This window comes from Trachymyrmex septentrionalis, unplaced genomic scaffold (assembly GCF_001594115.1).
Source record: "Trachymyrmex septentrionalis isolate Tsep2-gDNA-1 unplaced genomic scaffold, Tsep1.0 scaffold11, whole genome shotgun sequence".
Lineage (NCBI taxonomy): Eukaryota > Metazoa > Arthropoda > Insecta > Hymenoptera > Formicidae > Trachymyrmex > Trachymyrmex septentrionalis.
Window position 1 is genome coordinate 16,651 of NW_017304228.1, and position 22,765 is coordinate 39,415.

Genomic DNA, 22,765 nt, shown 5'->3' on the forward strand with positions numbered 1-22,765 from the left:
ATAATATATATAATTTTGTTTCCGAGTTATTATAAACTGATAATTTACAACACAATTAAACTAAGATATTCATAAGCTGCGTGAATGCGTAAAGGATCTAAGAATAAAGCAAAAACCGTGCAATAAAGCAGATCGGAGAATTAAAAATATAAAGAATATATTATTTTATTTATTCGTAATATTCGTTACTATTTCGACATTTAGTCGTTAGACGGTTGACGCGCGACCTTGGGGAGGGGATGATATGGGGCGGCACGGAACGGCGCGGCGCGTCACGTTTATGCGTAGTTACCGCGCAGTCATTCCATTCCTGAGGCTCGAACAGACAGGTAGTTGTGCCGCGTGCTGCTCTTCACATTTCTTTTTAAAATGTAATCGCGGTAAATACATAATATATACGAATCGTCGCACTTTAACTTAACAAAAACTTATATAAAATATTTAATAAGAAAAAGTCAAAAAGGTTTTTTTTAACTCTTAAATTTAATAACTTTTATTTATGTAGGAAGTGCGAAATTAAAATTTTTTCATTCAAGGACCTATCAAACTATTCTAGTTTGCACTCTTTTGTCCTGAGGATTTAGTACAGAAACGAACCACGTCTACTTTCGACGATACGATTTTATCGACAGTATCAGAAAATGTATGTAGTTACATAGTTCTCAAACTGAAAATGGATATTTTGGCGGTAGTGTACAGGCAATTTCGACGATAACAGGTGAAAAGCCGGTATGACGTCTCTCAGGTTTCTCTCTGATTTCACATATAAATTTAGAAGCAAATGGCGTCAGATGGCGTTGAATTATATATCCTCTCTTCCTTTCATGGAGCATTTTAGGTTATTTTGTCAAGAAGCGCATGATTTAACAATAGTATACCATAATTAATTTTATGTTCGCGATATGTCGTCAACGGTAGGATGCCGAATTCTCGTAAAATTAAGTAGAAGCAGATTAAGTGTCTTGCCATCGCGGATTATCAGCACAGGAAGATTTAGCAGTATCGCAGAAAATACGGAATTTTCGAAGGATATCGCTCCGACTCCACAGCCGGGAAAAATTCAAGCTGCATTGTTAAAAGACTTCTCTAGTCCTCTTGTAATAGAAAATCTGGAGCCGCCTAAAAGAGCGCAGGAGAATGAAGTAAGCTGCTACAATTAAATGTTATTTATATAATTATATCTCATAATATTTAATTCTATTTAATATTATATATATACATTTGTATAATTTTAATGTTTTGTATTTAAATATCAATAATATTGCAAATGTATATCTATAACATAATTGTACTTAATTTCTTCTCCTATTTTTCAATATTTTATAGTTAAAAATATCAAGATTGTATATATTGACGATGACTATATAATTAATTTTCCTAGGTTCTCATTGATGTTCACTATTGTGCTTTGAGTGCTTCTGATTTGCTTCTCATTCAGAATTTATATACATTTGAACCAAAATTACCAATGATTCTCGGTTACGAAGTTGTCGGAAAGCTAATCGAGGTTGGCACAGAGGCAGAAAAGAATGGCTACAAGATTGGTGATAAAGTCATTGCTCTTAATAAGGAACGATATGGAGGCTTGGCTGAAAAGTGTTTGGCAGAAGTTGGGGTAGAATATATTTGGAACTTGAATTCTTTGAAACATTTAATAATAGAATTTAATAATAGAATTCTAAAATTTTTTTTCTTACATAGGATATATGGAAGGTACCTTCTACAAAATCAGCTAGCTCTGCATATTTAACGAGTATCTTAGATAGTTATATCACCGCTTTAATTGCATTAGAAAGAAAAGTCATTCTTAACGAGGATGATATGATTCTAATAAACGTCGGCGTAAGCGGTATTGGTCTGGCAGCAGTGGATCTTGCAACAAATGTCTTTAAGGCAAAGGTGTGTATTTTCTTGATATAATAATTTTCTTTTTATTTACGTTATAATTATTTTTTTCTGAAATATTAATAAGTAAAGAACAAAACTTGAATAAAAGCAGGAGATCTTTGTAAGTATAATATAACTTCTAAATTATAAAGGTCATTGGAGTTTGCGCTACAGAAGACTGTGCCGATCGAGCACGGGAGATGGGAGCATTCGCGGCTCTCAAATATAAAGATAAAAAGCTAATGAAGCAGATAAAAGAAATCGCAGCCGAACGAGACATTAAAGCTATTTTCGAGGATGAAGATGGAGCGTATTTCAAGAAAATATTGAATTGGTGAGTTTTAATAGAGCTATTGTTGTATAAGTAGAGTTTTAATGAATTTAGACAAAACTGTATGGATCGCGGTCAAGTAAGATACAGAAGTACATCAATAGGATATATTTTTAGCTTTACTGATATCTACAAAGTCGCAACGTTAAAGGATATGTTGCGCAATGACAGTTTCGCCGTGGTGGTGCATCATTTGTCTCGCGAAGGTATATTTCTATTTTAAAGTATTCAACTTAATATTGGACGGTGCATTCACTTGTAGCCTCTGTCATGAAGGGCGCGTGATCATAGCTGGCACGGCGACGACCATGGCGGACGTTTCGGATGTGCAGAAAGGTTCCTTCAGCGTTACTGGCTTTAATCTCATGGAATATAAAAAGAAGAAGCCTGATGTATATCGGTAGGCTATGTACATTTGTAGCTTCTTTCGTTGCCCGTTGATAAATATTTAATTAATTTGTTTATTTTAAAATTAGTCAAGCAGGAGACGATGTTCTGCAGTTTCTTGAAGAAGGGCTCATTGCACCATCTTACTCGTTAATCGCCGGTATACACAAAGTCAATGATGTTTTGGGGTCCATTTCTGAAAATATGTTTCCAGGAAAAGTAAGTAATAAATAAGATTCAAATTTTTTATACATTTTTTCCGTATTAAGTATATTTTAAACAGATGTTTGCGTATCTATAACTGTGTATTTATGAAAATTCGCAGGTCATCATTGACATGAGAGACAAGGAAGCTGCGATAACAAAAATGGTTAGGTTACGTGATCAGATTTGTATGAATTCTTAATGAACATTTCATAAATGTTCTTCTCGCTCTGATTTATTCTAAAGTCGAGAAAAGCATGCTGGCAGTGCATGCAGTGATATTTAAATATTTTATATTTATAGCTATAAACAAGATGAATATTACATAAGTAGAATGTATTAATGTAGCGTATAAAAGACCGTTAATAAAACTTTCTTTTTTAAATTCTATATTACTTTAAAATTGCATATAGGTGCAGTTAGCATGTCCTGAGTATCGCTCTACGTTGCAATTAGCTGCAATCGTTAGAACTTCTTATGCAGCACGACTTATGCGGTGTTACGACTTTTTCTAGTGTCCTTAGCATTGCCAAAGAAAGATTTACAGCCGTCTGATTAGATACGGTTTATGCAAAATGATTGGCAGCGATTGCTTCCATTAAGTGAGCCATTTTAGTGACTCATGAGCCTTGTTGGTCATACCAGAGATATTACGTTGATACTTAAGTTACTTAACAATTTTTATGCCTAGCAACGTGTGTGGCTTCCTGTCGGCGCATTTAAACAGAAACTGTTTTGTTGATGGTTAAGAAACATTAAGAATCGAGAGTTAATTACGCGTCAAAATTAATTTATATCAAGAGCAAGTCAGTCTTCGCGTCGCAGGATTATATTCATTTATGATATTTTTATGATATTAATCTTGACATAACAATTAGCAGCCTCTATCATATGTCAACATCATCTTTTTTTTGTATATATATATTAATGAAATTGAGATTATTTTGAGTAAAATATCAAAAAATTTTTTAACGAAAATATTTTTGTAGTTTGCAAATAGTGTAAAAAAAAGGAGTCACGATCGGCGTTTTCTGGAATCTATCAGCAGTTAATTCATCCTCTTGTTATCTGCGGAAGATCCTCTTGAATGTCAGGACGTGACCGAAAGTGCCGATTAGTCCGGTGACTCAGGAACACGATGATATACAGCGTGGGTGCCCTAGACAGATTGCACGGATTGGACGCAAGCAGACGCCGGTATCCAGTACTCCTCCGGGGTAGAAGGTATGTCGCAAAAATTACGTTGTCCTTCCTCCGAACGTTCTATATTGTGTGAAAGCTATTCGATCAAAATCTGTCACGGGGCGTCACTAAGGAATGTGACACCGCTGACAGTCATGATTACCTGTTATATTTAAATTTGCCAAAACTCGTTTAAAAACTTGACTTATGGACTAATTATCGTACAAATTATTATCATATATTAATAATAATGATATTTTTATTTTATCAATATACTGAAAAAAAAATTAAATTTTAAATTTGTTTGAGTAATATTAACTTAATATTTATTTATTTTAGTAAATAAAAAAATGATAATTCAATTAACGGTTCTTGTATCAAAAACAAATATATGTTTACATTTAATAAATCCTACTATTCAAATAAATATTTATTATAGTATTTTTTTCGCAGTATATTAATATTATGATATCAATATTAATTTGCATTACCGCATACAACTCACGTAGTCGTAGTCGTAGATGATTTGACGTCGTAGAAATTAATGTCAAAATTAGTTATATCAGAGTTTATTTCGTTAATAGTGGTACACATATTGAATAAGTACAGTTTGATTACATTTACATGTTGAACATGTGTTGAATAATTAAAGTTTGATTACATTTAATTAGCCAAGAAATTATTTTTTAACAATATTCGTCTCACAATTTTGTTTAATTTCTCGTGAAAGTTCTCATGTCTTTTATTTTGTGATTCTGGCTATTAATTTTAGTGTCGAGATGAATTCTGCGACTGCGTCGTAAATTCACTTATCTCAAGGCGCGAACAGTTGGCGCGTCCCAAATATTGTTAACACTGTCCGCGCCAACCGACACAGCGGTGGAGGCCAATTAGAGCGGTTTTATGTCGTTAATCATAACATGGCTCGAGTTCAAGGTGGCCCCCGCCTGATTAATCGTAGGCGTGGTGTGCACGATTTCCAAATCCAATTGTCCAGTCCGTCTCTGGCCCGTATCGCGAGCGTACAGACTCTTTATGTAAATGCACTCTCTCTCCCCCTGAACCTTGAAGTAAATCGTCGTCGCCACCGCCGTCGCGAAATCAAGGAAAATTTATACCGCTTGTATGTCAATCCGTCTTGCACTTAAACTCTATTTTGGAACATATTTTTATATACTGCGATCCTATTTCTTTCGCGATATTTTTTTATAATAGATTTAGTCTAAATCGATCTTTTCTGGCGAGAGGCTTTAATTATTTAAAAGATCTTTTAATTAATTACTTAATAAAAAATAAATATTTTCTGACGAAGCAAACAAAAAGAAAGATAAATGACAAAGTCAGATTTACTATATTGGATTTTAATAAATTAAAAATTAAAAAATATTGTGATAAATAATAATTGTTCTTAATATTTCCGCTACAGAAAGAAGTTATTTAGTATTGCTTGATACGTTTGTTATACATGCATATTTAATATTTCCTTTCTTATCGACTGGAACTGAAATAGCTGAGAAACGACCTTGTGCTAATTAATGTAAGGGGAATCTGGTGCAATAGGACAGTTTAATAAGATATCGCAATAAAATATCTTTTAACAATTTTCGCCTAAAGGCTAATGCTTACACAATTACGTATATCTATCATCGTATCCCAGGTAGATGAACATTTCGTTTGTAGTAATATACGATTAAGATAATATCAAGGCGTTATGGTCGCGGAACTTGCCAGATGTCGTAGATTCGCAGGCAACGAATGGCACCTGTAGAAAAATTGCATGCAACTAATTAGCGAAATTACATGGATTTTGCGATTCGCTCGTTTAAGATTAACATCGCGCGATACTTATCGTCTTCTTTAATGTCCTTCCGCTAACGATCGTACACAGATATTACATCTGACATGCGCAAGCGTAAATAGTAAATTCATGTTCCGCGAAAATTGCAGATGTAATAAATGAGTGACACGTTTATTAAAATCTAAAGAGATATCCGATTCCTCTTCCTTCGCGAGATAGAAAAATTTTTTATAAATAATCTATCGCGATAAAAGACACCAAGAAAAAAGATACGCCTTTACGTCTTTGTCATTCGAGATAATTGAAATCGCCGGTTAGGATCTTTGATCCTGCGTGAAACTCGAGATCCTTCGCGTTGCAATCTTCGACGCTGTATTTACAACGTAATTGAATTCCGCAAACTTTTCGTTAAATCGCGAGTTTCTACATTTCTGGATAGCAAGTAAAAAACATATTATGTTACTTCTGTAACTTTAGAAATTTACACATGACGTACGTCGCAAAATCCCATAAACACGTCGGATGTAGATTTTCCGAAATAGAAAATACGTAAACGCGTTATTCCATATCATGGATACGTTCCATTTTACGCATGATGTGTATGATATGTTATTTTATATGTATATTTTACGCGATTTTATATAAATAATATTAACTTGCTATATTATACTTATATTGTATAGCGATTATAAAATTACGTACAAGAAAAAATTGATAGAATAAATTCTGTGCAGCATATATTCTTAATGTAAAAGTAAAATTTTATTTTACTAGTATATTCTCATAAGTTAAGAATGTCTAAAATAATTAATCTGGTATTAATTTATTCTTCAGAAGAATTCCTTCTAAAGTTAAGAAAGTCCTTTTGGCATCTATTTGAGAAGAGATTATTATAAAAATAAGTAGGAAAAATATTAAGCTGAAAATATAATTTTTTCGGTTTTATATTTTTGTTCAACATTTGGTGAACAACGAGGTTAAAATGATATATCATGATGTTATGTGTAAACGGAACATACGCTACATCTCTAAGTAAAAAATTCTTGGCAAAGCACTGCTGTTAGCTGGACCATGAATAGCTCAGAGACTGTCCATTACGCAGCGTTAATCCCTCCGTTGGAAAATTTTTTTACATGTAACTCATATAATTAAGGAACATAACGATTTGATACTCATGACGTACGTAAAACAACATTCTGCAAATTTTTTTTCTCATAAATTTTGCTTGCAAAACAGCAATATAAAACATTCTTTAAAAAATAATAAAAATTAGCACTATGCTTATACACTAATTATTATTCCTTACATTGCATCTAGAACGTCGTTGTTTTCCTGAAATAAAGCTGAATTTATGAACCATTATAAATATCGCGGTACAGCCATCGGATTCGTCAGTTTAATTGCGACTGCGAAATAAACGATCGTCATTAGTCGAACTTGTTTCACGTCGGCAAGAAATAATCATGGAAAGAACAATTTTATAAAGTATCTAAAAATTAGCTAAATTATACAGATTTGAACATAATTTTGGATAAATTTGGATCATTAAAATAATTATGTAGGAATCTCAAGCATGATGAAGAATGCTACAAAAAGCTTTGACATTCTAGTAACTAATTTGAGCGTTCTATAATTATTTGGATGGACAAAATTATTTTATATTACTTTTTTAAAATTTAGTTTATATCACTAAAGATAATTAAATATTAAACATTAACGGTTGAAGGTTTGATTTTATTTATTGACTTTGTTTATATTACAAAAGACATCCAATATAGCTCAATTAGCCCATATTTTGTATTATTTTGTATTATTTTTAACAAAATTATTTTTAGATCTGTATATTTAGCTAAATTTTTAGATACTTCAGCAAAATCTTCCTTACCGTGTTAATTAAACTTTCATAAAAGACTCTGTTGTGAAAATTCCTCCCGTGAAAATTCCCAGGCGTCATTCGCGGATTCGAACTTTCCTGATGCGTATCTATAAGAAAAGTCCATCGACTTTCCTCGGATTTGCTCGTAAAACAACCTTATAATATTTTACACTTTCAACGATAGACAGCAATTACGTTCTTACGTAACGGCGTAACGTATCGCGAGTTGATTGCCCAACGTTGTGATCCACGTTAGAGCGCCGTAGATCATCGCGAACCCGGAGCATGGAAGGATCCGTAAACGCCAACGAATGTATTTCGCAAGTTCCTGGGAAGAATGATCATGCTTGTAAATGCATTTTCCGGTTTCTCTCGTGGACCTCTGAATCTGCGATTAATCCACGAGCGATAAATCGATTCTCTTTGCATATTAAAAGTTTGCATTCAATTGTATATCCAAAGTTTCCATGCTCTCGGTTTCATACCGATGCCACTTCAGATTTAGCAACCTGTGGTGACTTATTCTGGTTGGACCGAGGAGGAATGTGAAAATCGTTATCTGATCGCTTGAAAATGAACGAATCAAAAGATTCTTCTAATCATATCAATCAAAATCCTGGTTATCTAAACTAGAATTATAATAAATTGACTCAGAAAATTCTGCGATTTGTCTATTTTCAACCAGAATTCCAATTAACCAGATTCTTTTCCCAGTGTATGATGTGATTTTCTTCTTGGATTAAAGGTGTATAAGTTTTTACATTGTTTTTTGCGCACCGTTAACTGCGTTGTACTCTCATTAGCCCTTGTTTCTCCTTATATTATTAAAAGTTTAAATTAACGGGCCGACAAACAGATGGAGAATTGAGTTGTTTCGAAAGGGACGTTATGCGTAACGGACAATCTCATACTAACCGGAAACGTGCGGTAGGCAGGCACGCAGTGGCGTAATACCCACCATTGTAGATCATTCCGATCACAATCGAGCAAGTCGCTCAAGGATCCGTCGTTGCTTTAAATTGTTTTCTAAAACAGGTTCTGTGACGAGTAACAATCTCGTTATTGAGACGGCATTATCGTTGATAAATCGCAGTTTAACGAGCAAAATTATGACACTAATCTAATCTAATCTAACATTATCTAAAATCTAACATTATAAATTATTTAACATCACCGCAATACTTTTTCAAATAATTTTTACAAACTGACCAAACAAGGATGGTGAGAACTCGCTTTTTGATCGCGATATAATACGCATTTAACGATATAAATGGAAACGATAATGGATTCGTAACGTTATTGTATACGTAGATTATTCTGTCGATTGATTTATCGCGATGGGACTTTGAGAAAACGAACGCTCGCGTCTGTCTTCGCGGCGAATTAACGAAACGCGGCGTTTCATGCAAATGCCTCGCTTTCGATTGCTCGCTCGCGCGACGGTTGCAACCGGTAAGCGTAACAACCTTGGGAGCGTAAGAGCTTCGAAAGCGCGTAAAATCGAGCCGAGGATCGCGGCGCGGTTTTGCCGTAATTTAGCGATCCGCGGGTGCCGTAATTTAGCCATCGCGTGTCTTTGAGAAAGAGAGAAAGAGAGACGGAGGGAACCCGACAGTCCTGTCACACGCCACGGTTCCTCAGATCGCCCGACCGGCAAAAGAGTCACATACTAATAACTGGAGCAAAGAGTTGTGTAAGCCGGTGGGTGGCCGCCTTTCTCTGCGAGCTATACGGCTGCCAGGTTTAGCGCTGAGCACGCTGTCGCGTAAACCGACCACTCGATTTTCTGCTCTCGCCAAGAGCGACGGACACGCGCGATTATTTAGAAGTATGTATTGAGAAGCGAGAAAAAAAAAAGAAATGGAGAAAAAATGTTCCACCATCACGGCGCGACGATGACGTTGGACTCGCGAGACTCGAGCACGCATGTTCCTCTCGTTGAGCCAACACTCCACCTAACAGGTAAATATGTACCTGGGAGGCGGAAATGAAAAGACTCGATTTTTCTCTTTTGGGAAAAACTCATGAGAAGATATATCCTGAAGAGATAATCACACATGAATGGGTGATTTTTATGATTTTAAATTACGTAAAAGTCATATGGATAAATTCCTAAAAGTTGAAGCAAAACTGACATGCAAACGGTACGCGAATCGTTAATGATATTAAATTTATTTTGTGTTATTTATTATTATTGTAATTCAAAAAAAAAATAAATGCGAGTAGACGTTTGTTTTTGTATGTAACAATCATCTCGAAGGATATCGCGTTAATAACTGAAAGAGTTGTGAATTGTCGAAATGAACAGTTTTGCAAACTTCGGATTTATCTCTCGATTTTTACGAAGTGTTTAAAATTTTCTCTCATATATTTTTAAAACGTAATTATTTTTACCTCTTGCCACTTTTTTTTCGTTCTTTAATCTCCTACAGTAATAAATACTGTATTTAAATAGGTTTTCTGAAATTTATAAAATATTGTTCTATCATATGACATGCACTTACTACACTGCACTGTTTTGAAATAGTCGCATTTAATATAGCTTTAGTTTTGGGAGAAAAAGAGAATGAGAGAATTTTTTTAATTTTCATGAGATTTTTTTTTCTCCTTCATATACAACATAATGCATTATATTCAAAACGATAATCTCTATCCTATATTTGATACATATTACAAACGATAACTTTTATCCTTTTATTTTTTATTAGAAGTAAACACAGAAATCAATATTATTTTATGAATTTTGAATAGGTAAGAAAATACTATGTGCAAACATTATTGTCTAAAATTAGACTTTTCATCTGCAATTATAAGACATGACTACGCTATTTTTAAGTTACTCCCCACGCATAAGCCAGACATAAAAGGAGCATTCACGAAAAACTGGACAGCTGCAAGAACAAGCTGGATTCAAGAGATCGGAAGGTAAGTGAATTGTCGCGAAGGTCGTCCAGCTCACTTTTCCCTCGCACTTTTCTCGACTGATTCTCAGCTCCTTACCGACCTCTTACTCCTGTCTGTCTGCCCGTCTGTCTGTCTGTTACACTTCCATTTCACTGTACAGCTACAAGCCGTTCCCATAAGCAGCACAGTTAATTTCAATGCTCAACGTGGTTCCCATATAATATAATAAAGCATAACGAATATGTGTTCACGTGCATATTTTCTCATTATACTTTTTTATGTTATATTAAAACATTCGCACACACAGTCATTATTATACTCGTTGTAGCCGAAAACTATCTTCTCGTGAACCGAATGTTTCTCATGAAATGTAACATTACTGAAAATTCAGCCAGCGTTATACAGACATTACTGTAACGACGCATGGCATATAGTTATCTGAAGATCCTTTTAAGGAAGAACGAGTTATTTCAGACATGTTATTTAGCAATCATGAAATTAAAAAAACGATTGGATGAAAGCAACGAGAACAAATTGCAACTCGGTCGCGCGTTTCCCTTCAACGTTGACGGGGCGGTGATTAAGACCGCCAAAAGTGACATCAGAGAGCGCGCAATTTCGGCAATGTCAAATCGAAAATGACTTTAATATCCCGCTGTCGACCCCGTAAACTGAACTTTGCCCTCGAGATTGACATATAACGCGGCGGCTTCGTCTTTTTTCGTTAGAGTAATTATTACCGTGCTGTGGCGGCTCGTAAACGACGATTTATGATTTATGTTTTGTGTTACGCGTGCACGAAACGTTTGTGAAAAAAGCGTGAGAATCACTGTTGTGTAACGGACAGATAATAATAATAATAATAATAATTTTATTGTTCATGTGCAAGATTTGATTTTGATAGTTACTTATAAGGGGCATAAAAAAAGTGAAGAAAATGCATACGCCTAAGTTGTTGCTACGTCTAATAAAAGATGAGCATTCGCAAGAAAGAATATATAATAATGTAGAACAAAGAAGACTTAAATAATCAGATGCAAGAATATAAATATATAACAATAATAATATAATTGTTTATATAATAATAGTAATAATAATTATAACTGTATAGTGCAATGGATAACATTAGATATTAATCAACATACAGAGAGAAATAGTGACTATATACTATCAATATACTATAGAGCATTAAAATACGCAATAGATGAGGCTGCAGCTGAATAATTGATTAACACACGTCTATCTATATATGTAATTATTAGTGGATTATTGTATTTTTAATGGACTTAATAAATGAATAATGAGGGATTAAAATGGAGTCAAAAAGAACATCAAAGAAGACGAAAAATAAGAAGGATTTTGTTGGATTTAGACGCAGTGCATTAGAAGAGATCTGATCAGCCACTAACTATAGGTTATAATTTATTAGCTTTACAGTTTAGTAAAGTCTGCGATCAACGCAATCAGGGAGCTAATTTTAAATCCTTCAGATGGATTCAAATCAGAGTCTGATGCATATAATAACTTTGTGGTGCCATGCATACTGTGCAATCGAAACTGACATTTAGAAATAATGTTTAGAGATAATTGTGCTATTGAAGAAGACACAATTGTCTGAAATATTCATTCAAAAAGAGAGAAAAAAGATAGAATGAAAGGAAAAAAACAAAAAGCGATAGGAATTGGAAAGATCAAGTTTTAAAATTGAAGACACAATAAATTGTTTCTGAAAGAAAAAGGAAGATATTAAAGGATTAGGAATAATTGCAAGAACGTGGAAAGGAGAATAAAGGTATTATGAAAGACAAAATAGGAATACACGTATATGTCCTGAAAGATTATATGATAATCCAGGTTTTATGCGTTTGAAAATATCGGAATTAATATTACACGGAAAGAATAATTTTGCTAAAGTATCTAAAAATTTAACTAAATACAAATTTGAAAATAATTTTATTGAACTATCAAATTATGAAGAAAACCCAAACATGATGAGCTATGCAAAAAATATGACATTTTAGCAACCAGTTTGAACGTTCTAATTATTTTGATAGTTTAATAAAATTATTTTCTGTATTTCTAGATTTGTATTTAGATAAATTTTTAGATATTTCAGCAAAATCATTCTTCTCAAGTAGATCGATCGGAATGATTGAAGCAAAGCAGGTGTTCAGGATATTGTCACTGATAAAAAATAATTAAAGGTATGAAATGAACAGTAAGCGATGCAGAGAAAATTAATAAAACAATTATTCTTAGAAAAAGGATTGAAAAAATAAAAATAGCAGGAGAGGAAGATTCGGTGAGTGAAACAAAATTTACATTGCAATCTCGAATAACATTCACCAGCAAAGCCGAAAAGAAAGTATTTAGAATAAAAGCAAAGTGAATCAAACTAAACATGAAGTAAAACATGAAATAAAACATTCAAAAGTGAGTATAAAATCCAAAAAGAATGTTAATTTGCATTGCAATGCAAATTAATACTCTTTTGCGAGTAAAAAGATCTTCTTAAAAATGATTCATTTTTTCTGATTTTGTATCAGGAAATTTAGTTTTTTTTTTAACGAATAGAGAATTGTACACAAGCAATTCTCAAAAATTACCAATTTGTCCGATAGATTTGACTTTAAGCAGGATAGTGGTACCGGAACGAGAGAAGGCTGAGATGAACGAAAGAAAAAGAGAAAGAGGGGATTTCTCGTGCTAACAGAAGGGATAAGAAACCCATGCACGTACTCTTACCAGCGGTACGACGACTTCAGTCTGACGATCGCTTCCACGGAGTGAAGTTGACCGAGTCCGACGATAATCCGGGATCGTCTATCGGTTCGAGCACACACAGTGACTTGGATCCTGACGTGTGATCGGTGTAAAAAAAAAAAAAGAAAGAAAGAAAAGAAAAAAAGATTCGACTGTGTGCTCCGAAATTTTAGCGCGATAAAAACGTTCCCTTAGGTCATATAATAATTTATAATAAAATTTGGAAGAAATTAAATCAAGACGCGCGTGATCAGGCCGTTTGGCGATGTAAGAACAAAAAATTTATAAAAATATCGTATCGTTAAATCGATCGCTACAATAAAAAAAGCAAAGAGGAAAGAAGTTTTCCTTTTTATTATGAAAATTGTTAATCGTTCCTATTTTTAGGAACGCGAAGGCAAGCCGGATAAGCTGAATCTTTCCGGCATTTTATTGTCGCAATAATTTACATAATAATTGAATTTACGTAGTAGAATTTACTTTCCGCGTAGAATTTCTCGCGTGGAAAAAAAAAACGCATTGTGCGTTTTCACGACGACCGAGGGGGATTTGCGACTTCGCCGTGAGGAAGCCGCCGACTTTGCGGCGCGAAGTGCGTGGTGTGCAGCCGGCGAGAGAAAGTGCCAGTTTCGCTGTGCATCGTTCATCGATTTTTCGGTGGATATTACCCACGGTGACGGCAGTGGAATCGATGATCGATCATCATCGGCGTCCCGCCTGACAATGAGAAACTCGCGTCTTCTTAGGACAGCATGACTGTCGGCGCGTGCGACCCTCCGCGTGCGTTAACATGCGCGAAGACACGCGTGTCCGCGGGTATCGCTAGATCCTCCTGAAGTGATATTAACGCCTGGCTTAGAGAAAAAGAGAGACCCATTGGCAAGGATCGTCGAAAGTGAGAGAGATCGAGGATCGATCGCGAGGATAACCGCTGACCGGCAGACGCGAGCTACAGGTTTGTCATCTCTCGCATTTCTTATCTATGGTGCTCTTCCAAGATAATAAATTATAAATGTATCGAGAGGGAAAAGCCGGTGGATTTAACAAAATGCGGTCCAACCGGTTCTTATTCGATAATTATCGAGACTCCGAAATTATCATAGAATCTTTCGATTCCGTCGCCTTTTGAAAGTTTTTTATTTATCAGCAGGTGTTACACGAATTATTTTCGGTGCAATTAGATACAAATAGCACGTCTAATTTTGGAAGGATTTAAAAGAAGAAGAAGTGAAAGTTCCGCGAGAATTAAGAGGAAGTAAGAAAATCGAATCGTTTTGTTCGCGACTACGAGTTCGATTGCTTGTCAATCAAGCTGGAACTGGCGACTAACTTTTTTTTTCTTTTTTTACCTTTCTTGGAGATTTATATTTTTAGTTAAGTGTCGCGGGCCGATATTACGTAATAACGGGTTGCATATGCAACATTATGCGCGACCAGTGCACCGCCTATATGTGTAAACTCATTTCAACCAGTTTCTCCAATATTTTTGCCCGATTCGAAAGATACTGGCTTTCACTATACAAATATATGCTTGCATGTATATAAAGGTCTCCTATAATCGTACACCTTAAATTAACATCCAATTTTCCTTCCGCTTATTTACTCTTCGTTTGCTCTATTTGTTCTGTACACGCAAAATGATTTCGGTTTTTTGTTACTCTCTATATATTCAATTTTTTTAAAGTAATTTCATTACGCTAATTACTAATTTAATCGTTAAATTTATGCTTTTATTAAATAATAGGCAATACATTGATGCATTATATCAATCTTATACACGGAAAGAACGATTTTTTGCTTGAGTGTCTCAAATTTTAGCTAGATACAAATCTGAAAAAAATGTTGTTAGACTATCAAAATAATTACGTAGCAATTTCAAGCATGATGAACAATGCTGCAAAAAGTTTTGACATTTTTGCAACTAGCTTGAGCGTCTCGCATAATTATTATGAGTCTAACAAAAAATTGTTTTCAGATTTGTGTCTGGCTAAATTTTTGGACACTCGAGCAAAAAATCGTTTTTTCCGTGTATAAGATTGATGTAATGCGTCAATGTATTACGCCTATTATTTCATAAACGACTTAATGATTAAATTAACAATTAGCGTAGTAAAATTATTTAAAAAAATTGAATATAGAGAGCAAAAAAAAAACCGAAATTATTTTGCGAAACCATTTTTAAATACTTGAACAAAACTGATCTTTTCCGTAATATAGATATAACATATATGTATATATATAAAATATATAATAATTGCTTAAAAGAGAAGTTTCACCGATAAATCTGATAGGATCCATTCTTATTCCTGTGTAACACAATGATATCTTTCCAGAAACAAGAGCACAATGGCAACAATTTTAATTATTATTTCATTATACGTCAAAACTATCATTTGAAGCAGATATTAGAATTAATTACCACTTTTGATTTCAATACACTTTCTCGTGGAAAGTCAACAGCACAGAATTGAACCTTAATCAATATTCGACAAGCAAGAATGCAACGAGAATAATGTATACTCCGCGAACGATAATCGCTGCGTAATTGCCGCGCAGCGACGAGTCGAGTCGGCTTAAGGTGCCTCTGAAAAAAGGCCGAACGATTAAAGAAAGTTACAAATTAACGTGCCATTGTATGGCATGCCGTGTTCTCGGTACTCACGGCGCGCCAATTTTCCGCAGTAGAAACGCCCGTCTTTTTCCAGCGCAGAGCGAGGAAATCGACTGCCGCGAGAAACTCGCCGCGGCGTGTCATTTGTTGCTGCAATTACTGTAGGAATAGGTGGATGATAACACGTAGCGATCCGTTGCGAACTCACGTTCCACGGAGTTTTCGCTCGGGCCGAATTAAAAAAACGGACCGATGATTTACATTGAGAGACGGCGTTGACGCTGTCTATGTTTGCAACATCGTGAACACTTGTCTTTGGTGAAAACGCACGGCCGCAGTCGATTGCGTTTCAAACCGGAATTAATAATGATTATAAATGAAGCGAATTTAGATTTCATATACGTATACATATCTTAAAAATATGTCCTTACAAGATATTTTTAAGATATTATCTGTAAATTAATTATCGTTCTCACTTTAACATAACTTAGTGTCTGGATATCTTAAATTATCATGTCTTAATTAACATAATCGTGGGCTGATCGTTGCGATTTTTTACTTTCAATCTGTGATTTCTGCAATTTCTTTTCGTTGTGCGATAAAAATATCTGCGGTTTTTAGAGTCGATTTTTGCAGATTTTAGATAACACGAAATGTCAAGTGTGCGAGTTAAAACTGTATAAAGAATCGATTTATCTAATTGTCATTTTGTAACATATTCATTCAATCAATTGCATCCATAAATTGTTGATAAGAATTCACGTTAAAGACGCGAACTCATTCTAGCTATACAAAGAAAAATTTTTGATATTTATAATAGCGTGTTATTTATATAATTATATGATATTTATTACAATTAAATGTTATTATAGTTGTGACTATTACAGCTATAATACAATATTAGTAATGATAATATGTATACTTCTATCAGCAAAGAAATGTATATAGTTGGTAACGGATAATGATTATAAATATAATAATTATTATTACAAAAAATAATTGCAATTACTATAAATTATAGTTAAATATTTTACTATATAAATAGTAAAATTTTGATCAGTTTTATGATAATAATAACTATAATATTCATGCCAGCTACATGTATTGATAAAACTATAGTTAATATTACTATTATTATAGCAGTAATAATCATAATTATAGTAACATGTAACTACAGTCACAAATGTTAAAAAACCTTTCTCTCAGCATATACTTATAAAAAAAACGTAAGGAACATCACGAAGATCACTTCCTTGTTCTGCGCTCGATTCACTTAGCCTTGTTTGTCGAATCGTTGATTGAATCCGGCGTTTCCCGAGGCGTCGCGGGAAACTCTCTCGCTTTCATTCGCACACGTGCTACGCATTACAGCCTTACAGAAGACACGCTCCGCACGCCACATCTGCAATTTCTACTTCTACCGCGAGAGATCCCGCGATAGAATTTTTAACAGAGAAAATCTCTTCTCTGCGCAACCGTGCGTGTAATTTCAGCCATTGAATTCTGAGAAGGGAAATTATTATTATATTCGTATCGATCTAAAAGTGTAATATGTAGCCTTGCATTGCATAAAAAGTAAAAGAATAAATTCAGACAATGATAGGAATCTCAACTATACGCGAAAACATCTATGTAATGAGATCTGTAATTCGGTTAATTGAAAGAATAAGTTAAATAATATAATATATAAGCGTGCTGCATTTGAAGTATAATTGCGATTGAGAGGAACATGCGAGACTATTATTTCGCGTTAATATCACTTTCTTTCCTACTTTTGTCAAGTTAATCGATCGATTAATTTCTACAACAGGTTCCAAATTAGGAGAAATATGCGCGCGTTTTAGCGGATTTCCTGTCACGGATAGATATCTCGCAATTTAGGTCGAAAAGATATATTAGATACGAAGATATCTAGAAGTACGCGGTTTCTCATCGTAATCCACTTGTCGCGATAATTGCTAGAAAGCAAGGAGCGAGAATCATCATCTAGACCTTTTATTCATTCCTCTCGGGCTGACCAGAAGTGTCAAGGACGAATGATTATTATTCTTTTATTCTCATTCATGAGTTTTCCATCCCGTCGAGAATCATCTTGACTATAGTGAAACAAAGTAGCAAGTTCGCGTGCGCCTTGATATATTATAGTTGACTGAGCGGCGATTTATAATAGATAACAATTTTTCGCTAAAAGAGCTTAGAAAACGAGCCGTAAATATAAACATTTTTGAGAAATGCTATCACGTTTTTTGAAAAATTGCTTATCGAAAATGAAAGCCGGCCAGCCACGCGTTGCAACTATCGCCATTCGACGATTATTTTAAACGCAACGGCTGACCACCTCCAGTATCTACTTGTCCAGCCGATACTTTAATTCGCTCTATTTCCAACGAGATATTTAACCTTTTGAACCGTAGCCGATTAACTTCTATTTTTTTTTTTAATGACGCGGGGAAATGTATCAAGGGTTAAGAAATATTGAGTATTTTTATAATTTATATTAAAAAATATAAAGTTTCTTTTGCAAAATTAAAAAAATTGTGATTCTGAATTTTTGAAGCCGCAAAATTTTTTCAATTTCTCTTGTCTCTTTCAGATTTTGTTTATTTTTTTAAACAGAAATAAGATACTTGTTCAATCTTAATTAAGTTCTTCATCTTAAATAACGATTTCGAGATGCTGATATGTATTATTTCATTGAAATTTTAAGTCCACCTGAGATCACAGACTTAAAATGACTTGAAGTATAAGATCGGCTACAAACATCAAAGATCGATCAATACTTTAGTGGATGCATTTTTGCGTGAAGTTCGACTTATGCAATACTCGCATAAAATACGCCCAAAGCTCATGTCGGATCAGAAGGACAGTACGAGACAATAATCGTGAATCCCCGATTAAGATATGCCAAAAAAGAATGATAAACAAGCCGCCCCAATTTTATAATTTCACAATGCGAAATGCATTTAGCACTTGAAAAGTGCGTTTAATGCATTGCGCAGAAATGCCACGTTAAAGTCAGATAAACATTAATTTTATCGCTGAATAGACTGAATCACTTAATCTCGTAGATAGATTCATCTAGATAAATTACATAATTCTCAACCGGCACAAGAACGAAAATCGGAAGGAAATAGAATGGAGTTCAGAATGAGAAATAGAATACATTGATGTTGTTTATTTCAACTTGTTTGCAATACAAGCCACGGAAAAAAGATAAAAATACATAAAACTAAGGGACGATTGTATGTAGTACACTTAGAAAGTATCTTCCCTCGCGATCGATCTCTTTCTCGTTAAAGGTCCATCTTTTTTATCATAAAAACTTCATTGTTCTTTGCACCTTTTTTATCTCTCTTTCTTCGTTTCACTTCTCTTTCCTTTCTTCTTGATCTTTGTTTCTCTGTTGCCCCAGGTGCACAATCGATAACTCCTTAACGATAATCGATACCGCGTTACGCAAGAGTGCCTTTAAGACACGACCCACGCGCAAAATGCATTGTTAAACCTTTACGGAGTGTGTCATGTTACGGAAAGAGTGTAAATCGTTAGGCGCGAATAGGCGTTTGCTCTGATTTTTCTCCCAGATCGCCACTGTCATTCTATCTCTTATCTTATACTATTTGCATATATAAATACATAAAGTGGATATGTATGTTACCAAAACCTACGCAGTTTCACATTATTTTTATAACTTTTATTCTATTGATAAGTCTTTTATTGTTATTATTGCGTATGCACTGAAAAAAATTAAATTTTAATAAATATTTCTTTGAAAAGTTCCAAGTAAACATCTCCTAAATGTAAACATGTATCTATTTGATACAGAAGTCGTTAATTTGATTCGACTATCATTTTTTTATTGAATAATTATTTATTTTTTATAGGTATATATTTATTGAAAATAAATGTTTACTTAGTACTATTAAAAATATGATTAAAATTTAGTAAATTTTCTTTCAGGGATGTAATTTTGTGAAATATGTTTAATAATTTTAATATCTTATATAATTAAAAATTAAAAAAATCTTGAATTGTAATCAAGGTATCAAGATATTTACACTATTAAATTAAGACAACATTGATCGAGTTACATTTTTATATATATCTTTTTTGAGATTGAATCTTTAATCAATTGGCTTAGCAAATATAAGATAAAGGATAAGGAATGAGTCCCTTGAGGGTTAAATAACTCTGCTAAATTAAACGTGTATACCGTTGAACGTTCTCACTGAATTTCGAAAGTCCTTTGGTTCCGCGTGATCGATTGACGTGATCGAATCTGATAGACATAAATGGACTATTGATGCTGGAGACAACTACGTGAACACGTCCACGCTTTCATCGTGAATTTAGTTTTCTTAAGTGTTACTGATCCATTGTATTATTATGTTCGCTTCTTAAATATAATGTAAGTTCATATGTGTGTGTGTATTATCTCTGTATAGTATACTTGTCAAATCAAAGTTTTATACTCTGAGAAATACTCAAGTAAAAAAATTGGCTACTATTTAGATAACTTTTGATTGTCTGGTTCTAAGATTGTCTGGTTCATGGATATCTTTATCTTATGCACATAATCTATTTTACTCTATCTTAAGAATCGTTCTGAATATGACGGATGGTGGCTAATCTTTTATTTTAATTTCTACTCTCAGTAGAGTCAGTTCAAATCATAAAAATCCCTTCAGTCTTTTAGCCGCAAAAGTTCGTTGAAATTTTAAGTGCAAACTTTCAATACGTTGTATAATTATAGTATTATGAAGCGGTATAATTTTTTATCCAAAATGTATCTATAAATTTTAAAAACTAAATCTTTACAAATGAGAGAAACGAATGAGAGAATTATAAACAAATGTAATCTCCGCTTTAAGATCAGCGAAAGAAAGTGTAAATGAAAAAGTGTTCAACTTTCGTTTAATGATCGCGAAATATTCGGTGCTTGTGAAATCTCCTCTACATCGACGACTCGCGATGGTAAATTGCAAGGGATAACATAATGAGGATAACGAGGTAGTGAGATTGGGCAAAACGACGGGGCTGACTTACTCTTTCTTTTTTCACTTTCACGGCCGATTGCGACCTGCGAGTCGTCGCGTGGGACGACTTTCGTATTATCGGATAATGCCCGGTCGTTTTCGCCAATGCCGAACAACGTCGATGAGAGCCAGATGGATCTTAACGTTAATAATCGCGGGATGTAAACAGAACCGATGAAAGCGAAAACGGTGCTATTATGGCTTTGTTATAATAGCGCCGTTGCTTCATTATAGTAGCGACAGCTCAATTACCGAGTGACACGTTAGATGCTACTGAATGACGACGAAGATTTATGAAATCCTTACCGTCGACTTAAGACGTTTTTTTTTCTTTCTCTATTTCTCTCTCTTTTTCTCTTCAATTGGATTCTCTCTGGAGAGAAACGATGATTATTTAGACACACATCAGAGTCGATTTATCGAATACAAAAGGCAGTCCGCTTTTTATTGCCGTATTATTGCCGTTATAATGTAATTACCGTCATTAGTGAATTTACATAATGCGACGTCTTCATCCGTTCTACTTTGTTCATCCCACGTTGTTTATGGCCCGCTGGTGGATTATCCGGGCGGCTATTACCATGAATATTTCTACCAGGGGGGCCTGCGCGTGCCCTCATTATGAGTTCGTTCCGCCGCCGATTTCTCAATGATATAATCGGATAATGGCGAAGGAGTATGGCTATGTTAAGCCTGGCGAGCGTGGCGCTTCAAGCACGTCCGGGGCGCGAAGGAAAGAAAAAGAAGAAAAAGAAAAATGCAAATTAATATGCACGCGCGACTCGCTTACCGCTTACGCGACCCGCGCGGCGTAGGTGTAATGACGTAATAATAGAACTCGCGGAGCTAAGTCGCGACAGCGACCCTTTCGCCGGAACCGCCATGGTCGAAGGGCGTTTACATTCTGTGGGAGATGAAGGTTACCTGTTGCACGTTTATTTATTAAAATAATTTTGCAGAAACTGCGGGACCAAAATCGTAGTCGCGTAATGCAGTTTAAGTTATGTGACTTTTGAGCGCATAATTTTAAACAATAATAGTTTTTAAATAATAATTCTTGACATTACGCATATCTTCACGGATCATTTGCTTTTTTATTATACGAAGATTGCTGAAAATATTACACCATCTGTAAACCTTGGTACCACAGTAATCACCATTATTGACTTGGCAGTGGGACAGATATCCCTTTCTCTCTCTTTTGTGGTTTTAAAGGTTGAGAGAGAGAGAGAGAGAGAGAGAGAGAGAGAGAAAGAGAGAGAGAGAGAGAGACGTATATTTTATATCGAGAAACTGACCTTCCTCTTACTAGCCATAGAATGAAACTGTTGATTCCTAGTTTCAAGTAGCGCGATTAGGAGCTAGACAAGTCTTGCCTGAAAGAGGACCGACATTGTATTTCTCTTCCTCTCGCTCTTTTTCTTTCTTTCCGTTTCTTCTTTTTCCTCCTTCACCTTTCCTCTTTCCCTTCTCGCTTAATTTGTCGCCCACGATGTTTCTGCTCGTGGTGTTATCCGATCGCGTTTATTTACTGACATTGCGTTTTCGAACTAGCCACACGATTGTGTACATAAATCCAGTCAAACCCTTTGCAGTCATCCTTCTTCTGCCCCGTTATCACTGTTCTTTGTTTTTACTCTCTCTTCCGTTCGTTGCAATTTTCTCGCGCGAGCTTCCGACTTTTTACTTCGAATTGACGATTATTTCGAAAAATAGTTTGTTCTAGTTTATGACATAATATTGCAATATATATATATATATATATATATATATATATATATATATA

General features: G+C 34.5%; 2 protein-coding genes across 6 annotated transcripts in view; both read left to right on the top strand.

The window, feature by feature from the left end:
* Positions 1-623: 623 nt before the first annotated feature.
* LOC108749360 (quinone oxidoreductase-like protein 2) lies at positions 624-3,173 on the top strand. 2 transcript variants are annotated; one of them, XM_018487988.1, is made up of 8 exons: positions 624-1,142; positions 1,382-1,615; positions 1,702-1,899; positions 2,040-2,221; positions 2,336-2,424; positions 2,495-2,618; positions 2,695-2,824; positions 2,931-3,173. In XM_018487988.1, the coding sequence occupies exons 1-8, from the start codon at positions 903-905 to the stop codon at positions 3,009-3,011; spliced, it is 1,278 nt and encodes a 425-aa protein (XP_018343490.1). In that variant the 5' UTR covers positions 624-902; the 3' UTR covers positions 3,012-3,173. The 2 variants fall into 2 exon arrangements, with proteins under 2 accessions (XP_018343490.1, XP_018343499.1); XM_018487997.1 differs by lacking the exon at positions 2,336-2,424 and having other exon boundaries at positions 2,481-2,618.
* A 721-nt stretch (positions 3,174-3,894) lies between these two features.
* The window catches only part of LOC108750646 (flocculation protein FLO11-like), a 79,606-nt gene continuing 60,735 nt past the window's right edge, over positions 3,895-22,765 (top strand). For 3 of the 4 annotated variants that reach the window (XM_018490252.1, XM_018490282.1, XM_018490274.1), the window contains exon 1: positions 13,173-14,287. The gene's annotated coding sequence lies outside the window, so the exon portion shown is untranslated. Of the gene's footprint in view, positions 4,034-13,172; positions 14,288-22,765 lie in introns of those variants that run through there. The other variant, XM_018490263.1, reaches the window with a different exon arrangement.